At 43.6% G+C, this 21,667-nt stretch overlaps 1 protein-coding gene across 1 annotated transcript; it reads left to right on the top strand.

Moving 5' to 3' along the window:
* The first annotated feature begins 4,836 nt into the window (after positions 1-4,836).
* Positions 4,837-20,412, top strand: LOC108131405 (uncharacterized). The gene is made up of 2 exons (XM_017250277.3): positions 4,837-6,782; positions 18,207-20,412. The coding sequence occupies exon 2, from the start codon at positions 18,405-18,407 to the stop codon at positions 20,058-20,060; it is 1,656 nt and encodes a 551-aa protein (XP_017105766.2). The 5' UTR covers positions 4,837-6,782; positions 18,207-18,404; the 3' UTR covers positions 20,061-20,412.
* The last annotated feature ends 1,255 nt before the right edge of the window (positions 20,413-21,667 follow it).

The following is a 21,667-nucleotide window of genomic DNA, read 5'->3' on the forward strand; positions in this document are numbered from 1 at the left end:
GTGAATGTAAGAATCCGGAAAATGTACTACTACTTCCATATTGTTTTTTCAGTGTAGATGCAACTTGCGCTGGCCATTGTTCAACACTATTTGCGCTACTCAATCTCTTAATTAAATATGCGACTAACTGGCAGCTCGGAGGCACCAAGACATTGGTCGTTTAGTGTCGAAATTGTGCAAGTTTTGATTTTCCTTTTGTTGTAATGGAAGTCGCTCGTTGTAGTTTGGGTTGCTGTTGTTGCTGGATAATCATAGGCCCCGGCAACAGGCAACAGAAATTAAATCAGCCAAGGTTATCGCATTAATAAGCCCCCTGGTTTGGCTTTTACAGTATTGCTGTTTCGGCTTCAGTTATAGTTTCGGATGGCGAGCCAGTCAATTATTAAATTGCAGTTTCCGCAGCTGAACTTTTGGGGTCAGCAGACTGATTTAAATCAAAACCATAATTGATCGTTGGCCGAAAGCAAGAACTACCCAGTCCAGCTGCGGCAGGAAAATTGACAAATATATTTCTAGTTTTAATTCGTCTTGTGTTCTCTCCCCTAACGGATGTGGCCAAAGCCCAAGTTTAAGCCACCAAAGCCGGGCCAGGCTGTGAATTTGAACTAAATGAAAGAAACACACTCCCAGCTTAGTGGCTTTCCATGACATTTTACTGACACCTTTGCCGATGAATCCGAAGACCTGTTTTCCCTCTTAGCGCAACTTAACACATTTTGACGAAGATGTCTATGCCAGAAAATGACGTGTCATCAGTGGAGCCCGCACTCCCACATAAAGATGCACAACGGCCTCAACTCTCGATCTCGATCTCGATCCGCGCAACCTCAACCGCAAGTCCCCCCATCCTGCCTATCGATCCTCTACCCGCGGCACTTGAGCCGAGAGCGCTGTTGTATTAATAAGCCTGACATTTGAGCAGAGCATCCACTCGATTCGACTCGAATCGGTTTTGCGTGTAGGCGTCTGAAAATAATAATTAAAAAATTGTTTCTAATGCGGAAATCTCTGGCTTTTGGGATGGGAGTGAGCTTAGTGCCGAAGATGTAAAACAAATATATCAGATTTCGGGTTTTTTCTTGCGGAGCTTGCCTAATCTGCGGTGGAGTGGGGTAGTGGGAAATGGTGACATGGGTAAAGACGGATCGATAAGAAAGCACTTCAATGGGGGTTTGTCAGAGGTGTATTTTTACTGCCTGTGGCTCTGACGAAAAGCCAAAGAAACCTATTCGAAGGTAAATAAGAATATTCTTAAGGACTGCAGACTTTTCACAAGACTTTCCATAACATTTCTCGATTTCTTCTGATAGACTTTGAACAAATAATATTTAGTCCTTTTTTCCTCATGACGTCCTCAAAAACTAGGTCATTTTTTTTATCTCTGGGCTGGGCAATGACCCAACGGTGACTCCACCCAAGAACTCAAGTGGCTCGGACCTGGACAGACCAGGCTAGGCGCGGTTAAATGAAATACGTACAAAAAATCGCAAAAGTTAATAACAGCTGGCTTCTACAGAAGCCTTTTGTCGACAACGCTAAAAATTTAATAATCCCCTGCGAGTATAAAGAAGCCAAATATCCACTCAAAGACAAATGCCTAGCCCGCCACAGCCTGCCCCGGATCTTAGACTCAAAGGCGGCCCAGGCTGCAATCGCAAAGATACAAATGTACTTGGAGGCAGGCTCTGCGAGAAGGTCAGACCCCGCACGTTTCATGGCTCACAGCGCACCTATCGTATAATTAGAAGCGAACGACAACACGACGACAAACAACAGCTCAGCTGTGCCCCTGTCCCAGGCCCTGGGTGTTTGTGGTGGCAGAGTCATCTGTGTGTGGCCTGGATGGGGCGGGGTGCGAGCTGTCTCTGGATACGCAGCAAGCGATTCCTAAATGAGCCAATCGTGGAATTCTTAGCTGGGTTAAGATGTTTTTTCTGATAGTACTTTAAAATCGAGTAAATTGGTTAAAATTGGTGGTGTGTATGTACGTTGTTTCCATCCGTACCGTATTTTAAGGAATAAATAATATAAAAGTTGAAAGAGTATAAAAGCCCCCAACTGAACGGGATGAAGTTGTGTTCTGGGACGTTCGGACTCGCATTCCGAGCGACCGGCCATCGGCCATCCAAAGTCAGCTGGTGTGATCGGTGGAGCCGCCGAGGGGCAAGCTAATACGCAGGGTATTAGTACGGGGCTTGGGGGAATGGCGAGCTCTCTGATACGTCGACAGCATCGCCGGGCAGCGCTTCGTTATATGCTCACTTTCGATGTGTTTCATTTTTTCTTTCGTTTTCATTCGCTGTGCGATTTGAAAACGTTTAAACAAAAACTCGCCAGCGGCAACAACAACAAGGCGATCCGAAGGCGGGCGGGTCTTCCACGCTCACACAGATACACACACACACCTCTGCACTAGAACCCATACAAGCACGACCGCCAGGCACCAGCAGCTACAATACGAAAATAAATGTTTACGATCGTTTCATGTTACTTTTTTTGTTTACTGCGAGCCAATTATGTACAGCAGCTGCCGTTGTAGGGTTGAGAGGGTGCGGGGGCACGAGCGGACTAACCTACGACATCGCAGAAACGCTTTTGGAGACGGGGATCTAAATTTAGCATTTGGTCTGCTCGTGAATTTCTGTTTCAAGATTTTAAGCTTAAACCTATCCAATTGTTTGTTTTCTTTGGCGTGCGTACATCGTTTATCTATAAGATACTAATGGCACTTTGCACTGAGTCTACTTGTAGCTAATTATTGTATCTGAACATTTAAATTATGCATAATCGATACGACGTCGTGCCTGACTTGTGGGATTTCAAATGGGGCCAGAACATAGAACAGGAACTTGTGAAGTTTTTGTATTAGATATGCTGGAATTTAACTACATGGTGTGCTGTCGGTTGGTCTAGTGACTTTTCTATAAACTTAATCAGAAAATTCTTTGCCCTATATATAATTTATATTTTAAGTCATTACAATGAAACATATTCGCCAACTTTATCCATTGGCTGACAACCACCTTCGCATAATATGACCCAATCAGCCCCCAATGATACTGATTGAATCCCAATAACTTCGAAGCTGCTCTCCATTCCGCCGCCACACTAATTAAAAAATGATAATCTTCAATTGAACTCGTATGAAGCTCTGATGAACATAATAATCCCGTACCCCACTGCAGATACACTGACTTCACATTATCCAACCATTAATCTAGCGAAGACAACAAGGGGCTTCCTTCCAGCCAAACTAGACAAAAATAAGCGGGAGGCAAAAAGAAAAAGCCATTAGGGAAAATAGAAAAATAGTTGTGAACTCATTGACTCAAATAAATAACCAACGACCACGGCACGCGGCCAAAACAGCCACGGAGCAGGAGATCTCTACTTTCCTCCGAAGAAGATGATGGCAGATCATCAGCTAGAATAACAAGAGGAGAACAGCTACAATAACAACTCGAGACTCGGACGTTGCGGAACCTGGAACCTGGAGATTTGCAAATATCTGAGCCATAAAGCTGCCAAGTGTTGACCGATCATCAGCATCATGAGATGATGATGATGATGCTGGAAAAATAACAACAAAAAATGAAGCAAAAACGGACAAACGACCTGATGTGCATGGGGTGCGCTGTACCTGTAACGGTAAAATTTCTACAAGGGAATGTGCTTTCATTTTGAAGTGTTGTATGTTCATGGACTTGGACTTGGACTTGGTCTTGGTCTTGGACTTGAAGGGGGACTGCACCGAAAATCAAAGCAGCCAAGCTACTGTTAGACAGCAATGCAGCAGCAACTTGCAACAGAAACAGCAACAGCAACGGCTCAGGCAACAGCAACAGCAGCTGGCAGTTAGGCAGTTAGTCACTTCACAAAGTCATTTTTGATTTGATCGATTTCGTGCAACAGCAACAGCATAGCATCTACAGCAACATCAAGAGCTTCAGACGTAGTTGCAGTTGCAGTAGTTGCAGTTGCAGCTGTGTGAAGTGGCCAAGAAGAAGGCACATGACATGGTCTTGAACATGGACACGGACATTGAAAATGCCCGATTCCAGCCTCGTGCCAAGTAGGACACACAAGTTAAAAGCCAGAGACCCTTCTCTGACCGTATGTTAATCTGCCATCAGTGAAAGAATCCGTTGAACTTTCCCATTTCCATTTCCATTCCCCGAAAAATGGCTGCACAACAAAAAATCATACGATAGTCGCAAGCATATTAATTCGCTATAAAAATTCAAAAAATGTATATCTTAAAAAAATTACTTGTTTCTAGCGACTGGTAATTACAATAAAATATATCCATTTAAATATTAAAAGTTGGCTTATAAGAAGAATAATAAAAGCTATCATGCTATTCGCTGCTACAATTGGACGAAGACGTCCCGACTCCTAATTTTCCAACTCCATTTCCACCTCTTTCAATAAAAAGCCCAACATCCGCTTGTGGCCCGCTGAAGCTTCAAGCGACGACTGGCTGACGCTCACTCTTGAAACACAGATACTTTATCTGCGAGGTTGTGTGGAACCCAAGTGGACCGACCGACCGAAGATCGTCTCAGTCACCGCGTTCGGGTTTTGGAGCTCGGCTCTCGCGGGGCGGAAGATCTCCACCCAGTTTCGGATGCAGGTCTAGCGCATTTGGAATTTTCATTGAGTAAAACGAGGCAGGATGCATCTCACGGATCGCGGATCGCTCGGCTGGCGGCCCCTCATTTACCGTTTGAAACTCGTCTAGGCGAGTGTGCGGCTATGTATCTGTGAGTACGACAGTACGCCAGCCGGATCACGGCTGTGTGCGTGTGGATCGCTCTACATTAAGAAAGAAGTGTATTAGCTTCGATTTATTGCATCGCTGGATGGCTCGGACTCTGCGCCGCTGCTGGCGTTGCTGCCTGAGCCGGCGCCGCTGCCACTGCTGCGGTCTTTGTGGATTGCGAGTCTCGATTCCCCAGTCTTGTGGGGAGTCATCACTGGAGATCGGCAATCGTTGTGTATTCATTCAGAGCACCCATACACTCGCAGAGGACGTCGTCTATTTTGCGTTTTTTCTTCTGTTATGTTTTTGTTTTTTTTGTTGCTTTTCGTTATTAGGAAATCGAAAACTGAAGCTGCGGCTGCGGCCGAGTCTATCATCAGTCCGTGAGACGGTCTCAAAGCTATTGGTCGTGTTGTCGCTTGTCGGAAAAACAGCAGCCCGTAAGGCTGAGCAAGAGAGATAGGGTGTGAGTGAGTGAGAGTTCCAACACGTAAGCGCTCGTAACGTAACGCTATGCTATCGGTGATAACGGTAAAACATTCAAAATGCTTCGTTACCGCGCAGCAAGTGAAGGATCAGAGCGTTTAATTAAGCAAACCGCCCAACGGATGTGAAAACTCCAAAAATAAACTTCGTAGACACGTAACGTCAAATGCACCCCCAATCCTAATTCCTAACTATCCGTCCTAGAAACAAACTATCTCCCAACGTGAGCCTTCCTATAGACAATAAATCTACCCAGCTTCGGTTCTACAATAAATCTTTTACGTAAAAGTGGTACACAAATCAAGGCACAAATCTCAAATCAGTGCGGAAAACAGCCTCTACGGACTACGCCCAGAATGCGATGTGATAGTAACTCTCACACAGGTGCAGCCCAAGATGCATATCTATGGCCTATATATACCAGAGATCGGTGCTAAATCAATGATAACTACATGCTTAGATCCAATTAATGCAAATTGTGACAGCGCGTAAATGCAAAGTGAATTAAGCTGCACGGAAATCAACAGCAGCAACAGAAACAACAACTGCGAGTAAAAAGCTGCGAGACATGTGTACAGGTTGATGATTATGGGCAGACATTAAACAGACAATCCATAATGAAATTATAAAATTGAAAAGATTATAGCCCGAGCCGAGCGATCGTCGAGCGTCGAGAGGAAACTAAATCAACTACTGGGAAGTGAAAAAAGATTGGATCGATTTGAATCTGCTTGGCTTGGCTTGGGATCGATGTCAACTCGTAGCTGAGAACAACTCGCCAATTAAACCTAATTAAATAAAGAAATATAATAAAAAGTAATTCTGCATAACTTGTATCATAAATCAAACCACGCCGACCTGTGCGGCTAATAGTTAAAAGTGTAAAAAATGCAATAAAAGTGTACACATCTCAAAGTGCAGCGCGCTTCCCTTAATATACGTACAACAAAAGCTCCTAACTACCAGTACTATACAAACTAACTACACCAAGTAAATTATAAAACTAAACTAATAAAGTAATATTGGCAGGACCTACCTAAAAATACCAAAAACTCGTACGATTTTCATAACACTACAAGTCCCGTGACCAATTTTAAACGTTCTGAATATTGAAATTGTGGAACTCCAATATCCGTCGGCATTGCTCGCGAGAGTGCATACTTATACGGAAGTACATGTTATGCCCGATTGCAGGATGACTTACGGCCCGCACAAACATCAGAAACCAGCTTTAGTAATAACTTTAAACACCAGAAGATCAAATTCGTATAGCAGCCAATGCCAGACGAGGCAACATCCGCAAAGACAAGAGAGGGAAAATATACAACGCTGCCATAGCCGAACGGTGCTCAAATGGTGATTTCTTCCTGCCAACGGCCAACGGATATCCGTGCGGATTTTGCACCAACAACACAAAACATCTAGGAACTATTGAGAAACAACAGCACAAGTTGTGCAATTAGAGCAAAGCTGATCCGTAAACTAGAAGAGGCTGGAAACTGATGCTACCAAGGCGATTGGATAAACTAAAAATGTGAGTAGCATTCGCGGAGAGGAACGACTTGCTCCTAAATAGGTTAAATATTGATTAACTCTTAATCTTTAAAGTAAATAGATCAAATATTGGTTTTCAAAAAGTTCGAGTTATTTTGAGGACAGTTTTCTTTGTTTTTCAGTCTCAAAATTATTTGAATATTTTGAATGGATATAGTCCGGGCTTTTAGGATTAGGACTAAAATTTTATACGTCAATTAACTAAGGATCTTTTATTGGCAGCATAACGATAAACTATTAGATAGGTGAACTTAGTTTTTTCTTCTGTGATTCTTTGAGTCGCAGAGACACAGAAACGTAGCCGATGGATTCAAGGCTTCGACACCGCTCCAAGCCGTATTTTTCTTGTATTGTAATTGATGAATGAATAAAATTGAAGTTCGAGTAATGACGCAGCTTTTTCGTTGGCGGCATTAAGACTTGGCCAAAACCGAACCAAAAGGCGAATCAAACGAAATAGAGTTGTCCACACACAGACAGGGAAACACTCCTCACACTTTGAGGTACAATTTTAAATTTGGCAATCAAATGAAAAAATAAATTATATAATAAACATTTATTATTTTTTGGCGTATTCGGCTACGCCTAAATTCACGCACTTTTAACCCAATAACGAAAATATGGAATGTATTTTCTATGAATTCGATTGGGCCTCCTCGGCCGCTAGAAGAGTGTTATTTTATTTCGAAAGTGATTAATAGGTTTGACATGTTACTTTTACGCTAATTGAGCGATCAAAATCGTACCAAAATGGTGAAGGGTGAAAGGGTAGCTTCGGCGATAATGATAATCCCGAAACGAAATAAAACTGTCCAAGACCGTTTATGCGTTAAATGCACGGAAATTGTTGGAACTTCGAATGTATGTATCGGTGCGGCTGCTGTATCCGACAGATACATTGAATCCATAGGCATTGAAGCGATTAGTAGCGCCTTTCGATTTTTTTTTCCGTTTTGAAGTGAATGTTTTGGGCGCGTCCCGTGCAGAGGAGGAGCTCGAAGGGGTGGGGGCAAATTAAGCAGGTTAATTTAATTTTAAATAGAAGTTGATGGGTGTCCGGTCGATGGTTTTTGTTTCTTTTTTTTTTTTTAGTACGGTGGCAGATGGGCGTAAAAGAAGCGCCCGAAACAGAAACGGCAGATCATTAATTAGGCGTTTTGGAGGTTAGTGAGTGGCCAAAAAAGACAGGTTGATAGAGCCAGTCCCTCTTCCAGGGCAGAATACCTCCAGTAATGAAGTCTTGGCTGCAGAAAAAGATCATTAGGCGAGGAGCACGACATGCCCGTTAAATTATGAAGTGACGAATCGAACTTTATGCCGGCAGTTCAATGAAGTTCTCAAACGGCGAGGTCCAATTTAGATTGTGTGAAGAGGTCCATTCATTAACTATTACTAATATAGCAGAGCATTGAAAGATTGATTTAAAAGGCGTTGTTGCCGAGTTAAACGATTGATATAAATAATATCGTAAATTAGGCACCAAAAATAAGCTTTTCCAGTAATGCTGGATACAATTAGAACCACTTCCTGGGAACCCCTCAATTTGAGCCAATCAGCTCTACCATCTTCCTACAGAAATTCACAAATAAATTAGTATAAGACAGACTGACAACGGCTATGTTAAAGACCATGAAAACCTTTCAAAAAAATATACACACTTAGAGAGAAGAAATTATGACAGTTGATCGTTCGGAGGCCCCGAGAGAAATTTGTTTTTAGCATTAAAATTAAATGCCAATTGAAGAGCACAAAATTTGAAACACATTCGTTTGCTGAGTACGGCGTTTGCTGCCAGCCCGAAAGGAAGTACATGAAACGAAACCGAGTGAAATGAAATGTTTCAGAGATAATCTGCGAAATGATGACCATGACGCTATATATAGAAAAGTCGGGTCTGGAACTCACTCTGGTCTCCAATCGGGTACTACAGAGCTCTAACCGCCAATTGCAACAGCTTTGAAGGGGAAGGGGCGAGGTTGCCCACTGGCAAGAGCGTAATCCAAGGCAGTTAATTGCGCCTTAAACCGGAAGCGATGGCTTTGATTGCGTTACACATTTTGCTGCGGCTGGAATGTGCGCTGATTTTGTTGCCCTCTCTTTTCGGCCACAGGTAACCAGCCCTCACCTTCCTGCGCCCGCTTTTCAATCGCAACTCGATTTCGGCTGGCGTTTCGATGACGACGATGACGGGACGGTGGCTCCGATAACCGCAGTGCGGGGCACAATCTGAAAAGCAAATCACTTTAGGCTATACAAAGTCTTGTCTCGGAATACGCTTAATCCACATTTAGATCGAAGTAAAAACGGCGGTCCTAGGGGACGACGGCGCTGTAACCACAATGAAAGTTGTCGAACAATTACTGCTGCTCGAAATACGCAAATAGCTTAAATGAAAAGCAAAGGAAAAGCGCGACCACTACACTGGCATTAATATGCCTATCTTTTCAGACTTTTCAGAAAAAGTATTTAGCATTAGTAGTCCACCCAATAGACCAGGTACTAGCAGATCAAAAAATATACCAAGTAAAGTTTTTTAAAATTGAAGAACAATCTAATAATCTTCGCCTCCCCAGTGCAGTTTCTCTCTATGGCTTGTCAGGACTGGGACAAAACGACAGTCCCTAGACAACTCTGTTACCGATTTGTTTATACATACATGTAGATGGCTCACCCTGACTTATGTAAGCCTCAATTTGCAATGCAACTATTTGCAAATGTGGCTCAAGAGAGATGAGTTGCATTTCAATTGGGCGGCAGTCGGGCAGAAATAGAATGGGATCGCTTGGGGAAAGGGATACGAGATATTAAGAGCACTGTCCATTTTTAGAAAATTGTTACCTATTGTGCTAACCCGAATAGTCTGTAGACGTCCTATTACGGTCATTCTTAACGTTGCTTTAATTGTTGCTAACCCCCACCCATAAAAAACCAAAGAACCCTCGATGAGATCAGATCATCAGTTTAAATCGCATTCTAAATGTGCTGGAGATCAATCGCAGTGCTCTGGCCGGTGGCCACACCTCGCACAATGGAGCCAAACCGCCAATCATCGATCCTATCAAGCTTCTGCAACTCGTTTGTGCTAATTCTCCCCCCACACCACCAATTTTCTTCATATTTACGAACCATTTGAGTGAGATCAAATCCCTAGCAGCGCAGCAAATCCACTTAAACAACTTAATGATTACCCCACCCAGCGCCAACAACAGCAACGCATATTTTGAAAGCAAAAGTAAAGTGTTTTGAAAGTAAACTACACTAATTTAAAGCTGTAAATTAACCAACTAAACAACACCACCGTGCCGGGCGCTTCCAACAGTAACCTTGAACGCAATGAGAGCTTTAATTAATTGTGTGAGTGTCTTACCAATAAAAAGTAATGCAAGGAAGAGTAGGGGTACACCAAAGGGTACTAGCTCATTAAAAGCCGTTCTAACTTGGGAAAGATCTTCCAAAAAAATAATGTCTAGAACCAAGGAGTGGGCTCTACCTTGGAAGCAATTTTCATGCCTGTCAGATTAGTGACAAAAATACCAAAAATGTAACTTATTGGTCTTGCACTTGAAGGAGAGGTGGCATAATGAAAACTGTGGCCCAAAAACAACATATTACAACTTATGGAGACGTTCGACTGATGAGTAAACACAACGCGTTGATTACAATAGGAAATAATCCCACAAATTGCTTTAATATTCACTGCAAATCAAATGAACCACACCACACCACCCCAACTCCCGAACCCAAGCCGAAGCCCAAGCCGCCGAGGCAAAGTCACCAACAGCCAAGTTTTATGTCTTTGGTTTCGGCTTCTTCCTCTGCTCTTTTCTTGCTCTTCGACTTCATTTCAAAGCATTTAACCTTGGACCATAAAACTCGGCAGACAAAAGCACAACAATAACAAAACAACTGCACATAATATGTAATCACATCGCATTGAATCCTAAACTCCCACTCCCCCTAACCCACAGCCACAGCCCGGCCATCGCATGTGTTTGAAAATTCGCATTTTTCGAGACGACAAAAAGTGCGAAGCAAAAAATTTAAAGAAGAAAAAAGTATCTCGGCCCCTGATAATTGTATCGCATTTAGCTTTTGGCATATTGTTAAGCGAGCTATGATACATGGGAACCCATTGCGGAGATATAGCAGGTGTACTACGCTTGAATACATACATACATATATGTCGGCCAGCTTCCAAACATCGGCCATGTGAATTTTCGTGCCTTTTATGTCGGAGACCTATGCTCTAGATACTACGTAGTGCTTTAAGAGTTGTGGTTCCATTGTCAGATCCTAAGTGGGCTAGTTTGTGGGCAATTTCAGAAGAATTCGCGTGGCTTGGTTTCGGGATTTGGTTGATGGTGCGATCTGAATCGTGGCTTCGCATGAAAGTGCCTCGTTTGCGGTTGCGACTTGTGCTAGCCAGAGTTTTTGGCAGATGATTAGTGGGAGCAATTAATGACGGAGTTATTGGGGTGCCCTTGTAAGTGTTACGGGTTAGCCTTCTTATAGCTTACTTGGTTGTCCTAAACCATTACTGGAAACCTCCTGAAAAAACTCTTGGCTATCTGAAAGCGAAGAAAAGGTACTGCCTGCTGCGATTCTTACCAATCATATTCAAATCAAGACTTAATGCGCCCTAATAGATGCAATTTGGGGTAAAAGCCAGGCCACTCTGCATCTTGCACTTCACAACTTCATCGCCTAGCAATTAAACAATCTCCGGTCTTGCTTTTGATTTGCTGTGACCGGAAGGAAATCCCATTTTGCACACGAGCAGAAATATCAGAGCTTGGCCAGCGCTAAAGCCGTCAATTGTGATTGTCGACGAGCTAATAGAGCCGCACTTGAAGCTTCCAGTCACGGCAATTATTTGGGTATAGATGGTGCACTGAAAAAAAAGGACCTATGCATTAAAAAAAAAAAATTATAGAACCAGCCTTGATCTTGCAAATATGAAAGGATAACTAAATCGACTAAAGAAACCCGTTTATTGTAACTATTCGAAAACAAAAGCATTATATTAAATTCTTATTTGTGAAAGTGTAGGGGTTGTGTGAGTGTGATAAAGCGAATGGTGAGATGAACGGATGGGTGGATGGGTAGTGGCGCGACCAGGTGGCAGTGGCGTGGTAGGTGCCCCTCTGAGGCAGCGGCTTGTCAGCAAGTGTGCAACGGCCCACAAGTGAACATCGAGAAGGAGTAGAGGCACTCGGCAAGGCACCGCATCCGCAGATGAAACCAGGGTCCAGTCCAAAGCATCGCTTGCTGCTTCGCAATCCAGCAATTGGAGCACTTTCACTTTTGGGCTGGCCAAAGCCGAGGCCGATGCCAGATCGGTATTTGCTCTTTGATTGGAACTGTTGTTGTTAGGGGGGCTGGCTGGATGCCACTGCTGCTGATGATACACTTCCTTTGGAAGAGTCAAATTGGTAGGCCGATGCATACAAGCTAAGGTGATTACTCGGGAATGTCCTTTTGCCAGACATTGATGTGTAAGCCGGAAGCTCTAAAACTACACTACTCTCTAATAGATCTTTTAAATCTATTATCATTTTATCATAAGTAAAAAATATTGTTTTGAGACATTAAATCCGATTCGAAATAAAATTCTCAATATGTATCTCAATAGGCCGCTGGTGTAGCTCATCCTTGATTGAGCTTCCCTTTACTCCCTGCCATGCTTCGGTCTTTGTTATTCCAGTGGCTGCCACTGGTTACCGTTTCTGCTGTTGTTGGTTGTTAGTTTTTTTTTGGTGTTTCGGTGTTTTGTAGTTGGTGTCGCGCACGTGTTTGAACGGTAGCATGTGTCGGGCAGTGATAGGTTGGCGGCTCCGCTCGGCTCGGCCCGGATCGGATCGGTCGCCTCCACTCGGATAGACGGCAATATAATTAGGCCTGCAGCAGTCCGACAAGGGGGGCATTGGATGTGCGCCATATTTCATGCTTATGGCCAAAAAACGGCTCGCTGCCTGCCATGTTACAGTTAGGTTTCCTTTTTTTTGTTGGTCCATTGTTCCATCGCCCGCTAGTTTGGAGATCCTTTAGGTTCAACAGATACATAAGCACATATGAATTGCAATATATAGAGTTATAAAAAATAGTCTTGGTCGCGCAGTGCAAACACAAAAATGGCCAAGACAACTTTCTTCTTCCTCTCTCAGGTGCAAACTGGTTTACTTATGATGTGAATGTTGATATGGTTTCTTTGCTTCTTTCTTTCGCTGGCCCCTGGGCTGGTGCTTCTATTTCGTTGGTTTTAATAGAGCGTATGTAGACGACAATAATAGCTGCAGCTGGAGCTGGAGCTGGAGGAGGCTGAAGGAGAGCTTGCAGTTCGGCTATCGCTTTCAACTAGAACAAGCTTGACTGGATCTCGAAATGTCTGCCGATGCTGGCACCGATCTTCCCCGAATCGCATATATAAATAATTGTATCATTTGCCCCAGCTCGAGTGTGTGGTAATAAATCGAAATCAAACTGCCATCGGAGACATACCTCGGAGATACATATGTATGTATGTCCCAGCGGGCAGACCCATAGATACTCTGCCGCCGCCTCTCCTAGCAATGAAGAAATAAAAATCTAATTAATTGCATCAAAAATGCTGAGCTGTTGAAAACGTTTAGGCAATCAAATAGAGTAGTTTATTTTCCCATTTTTTGCTCCTTCTCCGTCTTATTTAATTTTGTTTAGCCTGATTTGTTAACTGCCCGGCTCGATCGGTGGAGTCGTAAATGTGGCATTATTTTGCTGCTGCCGCTCTGCCGTTTTTTTCAATTAAATATTTGAATACCTTGCCTGGATGAGTGTTTGTATTTTATTTATGTTTGTCATTTTTTCTGGCGCACTGTCCGTTGCCCTGGTCATATGGGTACTTTCCAAAATTTCGCCATTCACCATTTTTGTGCAGCGCTTGATTGTTTGGGCGGGTGGCTGGATGCCCGAATTGCGGATGCCAGCTTGACATCAGGATATGCAGTTGTGTTGGTGGCCAATAACTCTGGCCATAGCTTTGGATTATTCGACGAAACCTCCATTAGATGATACAATGATTAGAGAGGGATTAAATAATTGGTCTTTCTTATAGTAGTAATAGTGGTAGTATTAGTAGAAATAGTAGTTCTTAATAGTACATTTTAGAATAAGATGTTGACGAATATGAAAAAAGAATGTTATGAATAGTTCGGCAGCTAAAGCGACTGTCGGGGATCCATGTTACCTCCAACCCAAGCAAATATTCACGCAAAAAAATCTTCGTAAATCAATCGATGGATCCGATAATTACCCAACATTCCATTGATTATCTCACAGGGCTCCCAACTGATGCCTCCGATATTGAATTGAGCCGTATTTCATGCATTCCAAACATTTGGCCAGTTCGATAGCAATAAAATCGGAATCCGAATTCCTACCGCACTTGGATTTATGGGGTCGTGTGTATCCTATTGCCCGTCATTAGCCAGTGGTCCAAGTAGCAGCCCAACACACTCGGAAGGGGACATAAAACTGCCGACGAAATTACCCAAGAGTATCTCCACTTTAGACTGAACCGAATTTTGCGCCTCAAAAAATAACCTCGCTAAAATCGGCGAAAAAAACTCAATTATTTAGGCTGAGCATTTAGACGGCAACGTTAACTGGTTGCTCGTTGTTTGATGCTGGACGTATGCATGTGTGCTAGTTATATAAAGATAAAGAAAGAAATAAAACATCGCAAACTATAACAAACAACAGGATGCAGTCAGCTAGGCAGCTAGGCAGCCAGGCAGCCAGCGGCGAGGCAGCCAACTGGTCTGTGCTTCTCTGCAATTTTTGGAGTATTGGGAAAGCACTTGCTGGCTTACGTAGAAAAATTGTTTTCGATACACTTTTCGACATTCATTCATTCAACGGACGGACCAACGACCGACCGGCTGTGGCTGCGGCTGCGGCCGCTCAAGTTGCTAGCTGATGACGATGGCAATTGCGGCAACTTTTAGCTAGCTGCTAGTTTGTTGGTTTCGTTTGGAAAATTGAAACAATTTCCGATGTCACTCTCACTTTTTATTTCACCTGACGACGACGACGACGAGGCACACTCCGTAGTCCATTCCAGCCAATCTAGACAACCAGATATGCAACAACAGCAGCAACAACGCTCTGCAAAGACGTGATTTGGAGATGTGTTTGCTCTCTGTTGCAACCGTAAGCTGCAACAGTCACTGATGTTGCTGCTGCCGCACTGCTACACTTGTTGTGTCCAGTGGGGAAATTGTGGTACAGATTGCACTTAAGTCCCCGCAGGAGCTCCAGCTTCAGTAACGTTATAGCCATCGTCGTCATTATCCAAGCTCCCAAAACCCATCTACCACTTCTGCGCTCGATGCTGCATCTTACAGCTGTAGTGGTTCTAGGTTTAAAACATCCACATTATCATATATTTTAATATTAAAAACAGAAACATTAAATAGATACCATTATTATTTAACTTGTTATTTATAAAGCATTATATACAAATTAAAATAGATGCTCCTGACCGCCGAGCATATGAGTGATCGTGACCTCTTCGATCTCAAGCACTTCGATTTAGTCTTATTGGCCTGTGTGCGTGCGTGTCTCCGTCTTCTCAATCTCTGTCTGTTTGTTTGTTTGTTGCATGTTTGTTGTGACGCGTTTGGTATCAGGTTGCTATTGCCTCGTTAGAGAGTGTTTGTGTCTCAGAGTGGGTTTTGTGTGCACATGGCTCTATGGATACCATCCTATGGATGCTGGCAGCTAGCTTTTGTCGCCAACAGTTGCAAGTTGCAAGTAGTTGCTTGTGCTGCTTGGACTGATGTAACAAGGTTTAATTTTCCATTTCAGTGAGCGGCTTGCTTTGGAGATTTTACTCTCGTTTTTCATTGTGTCGCCGGCTTTGGCATGGTTTTCCTTTTAGCCAAGTCTTGGACTTGGATTTAGCTGTGGTTTAGTTGCGCTTGATTATGCTTCTGCTGCCGCTGCTGAAGCGCGACTGCATCGAATGATTGTCATGATTATACTGATAATTATGCGGCTAGCTTTTAATAATCCCATGCGCAGATGGTGATGATTAGGTTGACCAAAACGAAGAGATAATCCTACATTGGGCCACACTAAGAATACCTGCCCTATAACTAAAATATAATGTAGTCATTTAGCAAAGTTGCCTTATTTGAATGTTTTTCCTCTGTGCAACCACGGTTGCAGTTGCTGGCCCAAACCAGCAACTTTGTCAACAGCAACATCTCCTCCGCTGGACATTTTTGCCAATCTGGAGCGCCGTTTTCCATCGTCGCCATAGCCGTCTGTCTGCCTGACTGCGTTTTTCGCGGTTTTACAACTTTGATTTCACTTTTCTTTGCAACATGCGACTGGCCGCTTGCGGGACTTTTATTTGTGTTTGTATTTGTATCTGTATCTGCGTCAGTATCTGTATCTGTACCTTCACCGTCCGTTTTTTGAACTGTTTGCTTCATTGCTCTCGTTGTTGTCGTCCACTGTCGGCCCGCTTAACTTTGTTACTCTTTAATTGGTTTTTTTCTTGGCTTTCGCAGGCATCCGCTTAAAAGCGATTATCACGACGATGATGATCGTGTTGCCTCCGATGATGCAGTGTCGTCCAGCTCAAGAGTTGGCTTTAATTGTCAACCTCTTTGGCACGTTTGCAACAAATTATAAAAACACATTTATCGCAGAGGACTCGGAATTGGGTGGTTGGAAGCTCTTATTTTTAAAAGAAAGAGTCTTCCGATGTAGGCTGATGGCCTAATATTGTCAAACCACGGCCAGCCTAACTCTTTTCTCAAAATCGATCGAATTAATACAGGTGTTAATTACCTTAATAATGAAACATAGTACCACACTCACTGTACGAGTAAGCCACTTGACTGCGCCAGTCCGAAGAGCAATCATCTCCTAAACATTCTCAGGCTCTCATTACAATTCAGTAACAATAATTTTCAATTCCATTACACCGCAGACAACAAATCAAAGGCAGCTAATGTGGCTAATTAACTTTTTGGCAACAACAGCAAGCACAAGCTGGCAATTTGTTGCCGCGAGACAATCGCTAAATGCTGCAAAACTGCAGGAAAAAACCTCAAGAGCAACCAGCAACTTGAGCGACGACAGCCGCAGCCCACGAAAATGTCTCATGAAAAATTCTGTTCTAGATAGGAGAGCAGTGCCTCATAGATCAACGCGCCCACCTGAATGCAGTTGTCTGTTGAAGTTGTGGCTCTGAATTGCAGTGGTGTTGTTGTGGATTCTGGGTTATATCTGCTGCAATTGGCCAATATGCATTTTCATTGCTGTTGCCGTTGAGCGAGGTTCACATGAAGGGTCGAGTGGGGGCATGTCTGAGGTTTTTTGGGGTACCATCTGCCAACGGGCAATGTTGAGACTTTTACACTGAGGAACCAAATGTATTAGAAGATGAAAGAAGTATTAGTATCAGTAGTATTAGCAATACTCTAAGATGAATTTAAGAGAATGGTTGCAGTGTCTGAGCTTCCTCTTTTATTAATCCATATATTACCCCATTTGAAAAGTGTTTGGCTCAGTGAGAGCCCAGTTCTCCAAGCCAGCATTTTTCATTAAACGCACCTTTCAGCGATGATGGGCGGCCTCCACGAGGCGCTACTGTGTACCACCCGCTACACTCTGCCCCATCGACCACAGCTAACCCCACGATGTGTGTGTTTAGATGTTTGTGCGACCGTCTGTTTGTCTTACATAATCGTCACTCTAGATACCGCTCAGTTTTTGTTAATTTTCTTGATTCTTGTCAGTTTTCAAGTATTTTTCCACCCTAAAACAACAGACAATAGAACAATTGTTTAAACATTTCAGTGGCCCTCGCGCGTTCCTTTCGAGGCTTTGCCGTTGCGCCAAAAGAACACACAAAAAAACAGATGAAATGAAGTGATCAAAAATGGTCCAAAAAAGATGTTCTTTGGATTGGCGCACACTTGTTACTATTATTAGTTATTAGTAGGTATGCGGGCAGGCGCAGTATGACGTCGATGGATTTCCCGCGACATATTGACCGATCTGGTACAGCTGCGAAATGTTGGCTCTGTGACGCACCTGAGAAGTGGGCTCATTTGGCGAGGGTCTGGATTTTTGGGTGTTGACTTGAACTCGTTAGCATTACATGCTAAATTCTGAATACGTTCCCAGCGGCAGCCGTTAACCAAGGGAAAACAGCGAAAACCAATATTTGGCTAATTTAAACATTTGCTTGCGATTTCCATAACTCTAATCAATATTTAAACGTTAAATATAGAAAGTACGCAAGCGTTCCTATTATACCTCAAGACGGTATAATATAGACATTCAAGAGTACTGTCTGGTGTCCTTTTGTTGCAGGATCTTGCATAACCCGCCTTGGTTTTCCTTTCAGGCTTACAACTCCGGAAAATCAGAAGCGACTTTAAGCGTTTACCCAGTACTGGCATCGACAAAAACAGGAAACGGGACGAAAGAACTCAAAAATCTGCAAGCTGAGCTATCAATCCGCCGCCAATTAATCAATCAATCAATCAGAGATTGAATCTGAAAGAGGAAAACAAGGAAAACTCGCTTACCGCATCAGAGACCTATGAGAGTTATGAGAGAGAAAGACCACTCACCAAGAAAGATGCTTCCTAGCCCGAAACAGGGCTGCGTATACCCTGCCTTAGGATTAATACCCACTTCATATATATCACATGTACCTTACGATCTGGCCTCCCCGACGGTGGCGTCCACCTCGTCCTCCTCGTCTTCGTCGTCGACCTCGCCAACAACAACCTCTGCGGCGTTCACGGCGAGGCTGCAGCAACAACAGCTACATCAGGCCCACCAGCAGCTACACACCCTAAACCACAATGCCAAGGGAAAGAGAAGATGCAGCTTGGATCAGCCGCTCGATCTGCGATTGGCCCACAAACGGAAGCCGGACTTGGGCGACCAGGAGCCCTTGGAGGACGAGAACAGCAACCTGATTATGTTCACTGGTGAGCTGGCGCAGGTCCAGCAGAAAGAAAAGGAGCTCAACAACAACCACATAGCAGCTTCGCTGGCGGACTTGGGATTCGATATGAGTAGGAAAATGTTGAGGGCTCTGAGGGAGGGGGGAGGTGCTGCCGCTGGTGTTCAAAGCGCGCCCGTAGGTCCTGTGTCGGGAGCTTCAGCTCTGACTGGGCCGCCATGTTCGATGCCCGCAGTTCATCCCACTCTTCTAGAGGCTATGACCAAGAATTTGCCTTTGCAGTACCGCAACGTATTTGCAGGCGTTTTGCCCGGAAAAGTAACCAGTCCGTCGGTGTCATTAAGTAGTCCGACTGGTTCGGACTTTCATTTCAGGCATCCGCTGAAAAAGTGCGAGCTCACCTGGCCGCCACCCACGGAGCAACTACAGCTGGAACTGCCCAGCTCGAATCCTAAACTTTCACCACCCATGTTACCGCATCCTCAGCTTCAGGATTACCAAGCCCGGAGGAAAAACAAGGCTGCGGCTGGAGCGAAGCCGGGAAGCAATCCTGCTGGAACGGGCAACATCCCGCAGCGCAACAAGGATCGCTACACGTGCAAGTTCTGCGGCAAGGTGTTTCCTCGATCGGCGAATCTGACGCGGCACTTGCGGACACACACGGGCGAACAACCTTACAAGTGCAAATACTGCGAACGTTCCTTTAGCATTTCTTCGAACCTGCAACGTCACGTACGAAACATCCACAACAAGGAGCGTCCTTTCAAGTGCGAGATCTGCGAGCGTTGCTTTGGCCAGCAAACCAACCTGGACAGACACCTTAAAAAACACGAGTCCGACGCCGTATCCTTGAGTGCCCTATCCGGGGTGAGCGAACGAATGCACTGCATCCGTAGGTTCTGCGAGAACCCCACAGAAGAGTCCTATTTCGAGGAGATACGCAGCTTTATGGGCAAGGTTACTCAGCAGCAGCAACAGCAACAGCAGCAACATGACCACGACCAGATGCAGCACCACCACCAACTGCAGTTGCAACCACACCAGTCAACAGCCACTTCAGCGGCCAGCTCGTGTTCTTCCTCCCGTGACACGCCCACTTCTTCGCAGGCGGACGAGACAGATAATGCGGTGGGCACCTCTGCCGCCGATACTGGAGCTATCAAAGAGCCGGGGGAGGAGGAGGATACCGAGCCTCTTTTAGACCGGAAACGAACCCTGACCACCAAGCTTTTAAGCAAAAACACAACCACGCCAGAAAAATCTATTAAAGAAGAGGAACCCTAATTTCAACAACAATTTCCTATTAAAGAAACTTAACGGATAATACGAAGAGTTATACTCGTGAACTATGTCTAAAACCTAGCTGAGGACCAGATCCCTAACTATTTCTAAAACCTAGCTGTAAATATATACTTAAACCTTGAATGTTCTACCGCTATTTTGTAAATCTAATTGTACAAATCGAAAATTGGCTACCCATTTACAAATATATAAGCACTTTGGCTCATATATATAGATATTTCCTAAGCATTGGTATTTTTTGTATATATAAATCGTGACAGGACAAGAAATGTATGTATAAACACAAAACAAAACGCACCCACTGTTTAAATAAAAAAGTTACCAGTTGTAAAAATTATAAAAGAAATGCATTTTATTGGGAATTAAAGTCTTTTTTCATAAACAATTAGAGGCTTTTAAAACCTATCTAGAGGCTAGATCAATTGTCTATATCGTTATTTAGGTCTTAGTGCCTTGCTGCCTTTTCTGCCCTCCGCCTCGGTTTTTATAAACTTTTAATAACTCTGGGAGGCTGACCTTCCCGACCCAGAGTTAAAATTAATTAGACAGGTGAACTCTGGCCCCAGAATGCGCCAGATGGATTCCCAATTTGAATCCTTTAGGTGTATGGTTTCTTGTGTCGAGAAGGAGGAAAACCTGAGGATTTTTCTAGCAGCTCCATATCCCCTTGCAGTAGCCGCCACCGAAGATGTTTTGGGAGTCGCGGTAGAAAAGTAATTTTTAGGAATAAAAAGGAATCCGGGAGGAATCTCCCGGATGACCTTCACCTTCGACCTGTTGGACTGCGATCCGAATTTCAGAATAGAACTAGTGGGGGTAAAAAAAGGTTTAAAAAAAAAATTAAGTTTAATTAAATACAAACTTTTTTTTCTTAAACAAGAACGGAAAGCTAACTTCGGGCGGAGCCGAAGTTTATATACCCTTGCAGTTAAAACCGGATATATATCGCAAACATCGGATATAGTTGGCCGATCCTTATGGGAATAGGAATATATAATCCAATTTATTACAATACAAAATCTAAAAAAAGTCCCAAACTTCTATCTTCAAAAATACGAAAGTTGATATTTCTACCAAATACCATTTCCGATCGTTCAGTTATATGGCAGCTATGGGATATAGTCGGTCGATCGTTATGAAATTTGGTAGGTCGGATTAACTGACCAAAAATAAAATCTGTACCAAGTTCCAGCTTTTTATCTTCAAAAACACGAAAGTTGGGTCATTTCCGATCGTTCAGTTATATGGCAGCTATAGGATATAGTCGGCCGATCCTTATGAAATTTGGCATGTCGTAATATTTTGCCAAAAATAGCTCTCATGTCAAATTTGAACTCTCTAACTCTAAAAACACTAAAGTTATACCAGGAAAGAAGGGTGTGTGCAAAGTTTCAAGTCGATAGCTTTAAAACTGAGAGACTAGTTCGCGTAGAAACAGACAGACGGACAGACAGACGGACAGACGGACAGACGGACATGCTCATATCAACTCAGGAGGTGATCCTGATCAAGAATATATATACTTTATAGGGTCGGAGATGTCTTCTTCACTGCGTTGCACACTTTTGACCAAAATTATAATACCCTCT

Source organism: Drosophila bipectinata, chromosome 2L (genome assembly GCF_030179905.1).
Source record: "Drosophila bipectinata strain 14024-0381.07 chromosome 2L, DbipHiC1v2, whole genome shotgun sequence".
Taxonomy (NCBI): Eukaryota; Metazoa; Arthropoda; class Insecta; order Diptera; family Drosophilidae; genus Drosophila; species Drosophila bipectinata.

What these genes read in the sequence shown, in the direction of transcription:
- LOC108131405 (XM_017250277.3), top strand. Translation starts at nt 18,405, where the DNA reads ATGAGAGTTATGAGAGAGAAAGACCACTCACCAAGAAAGATGCTTCCT.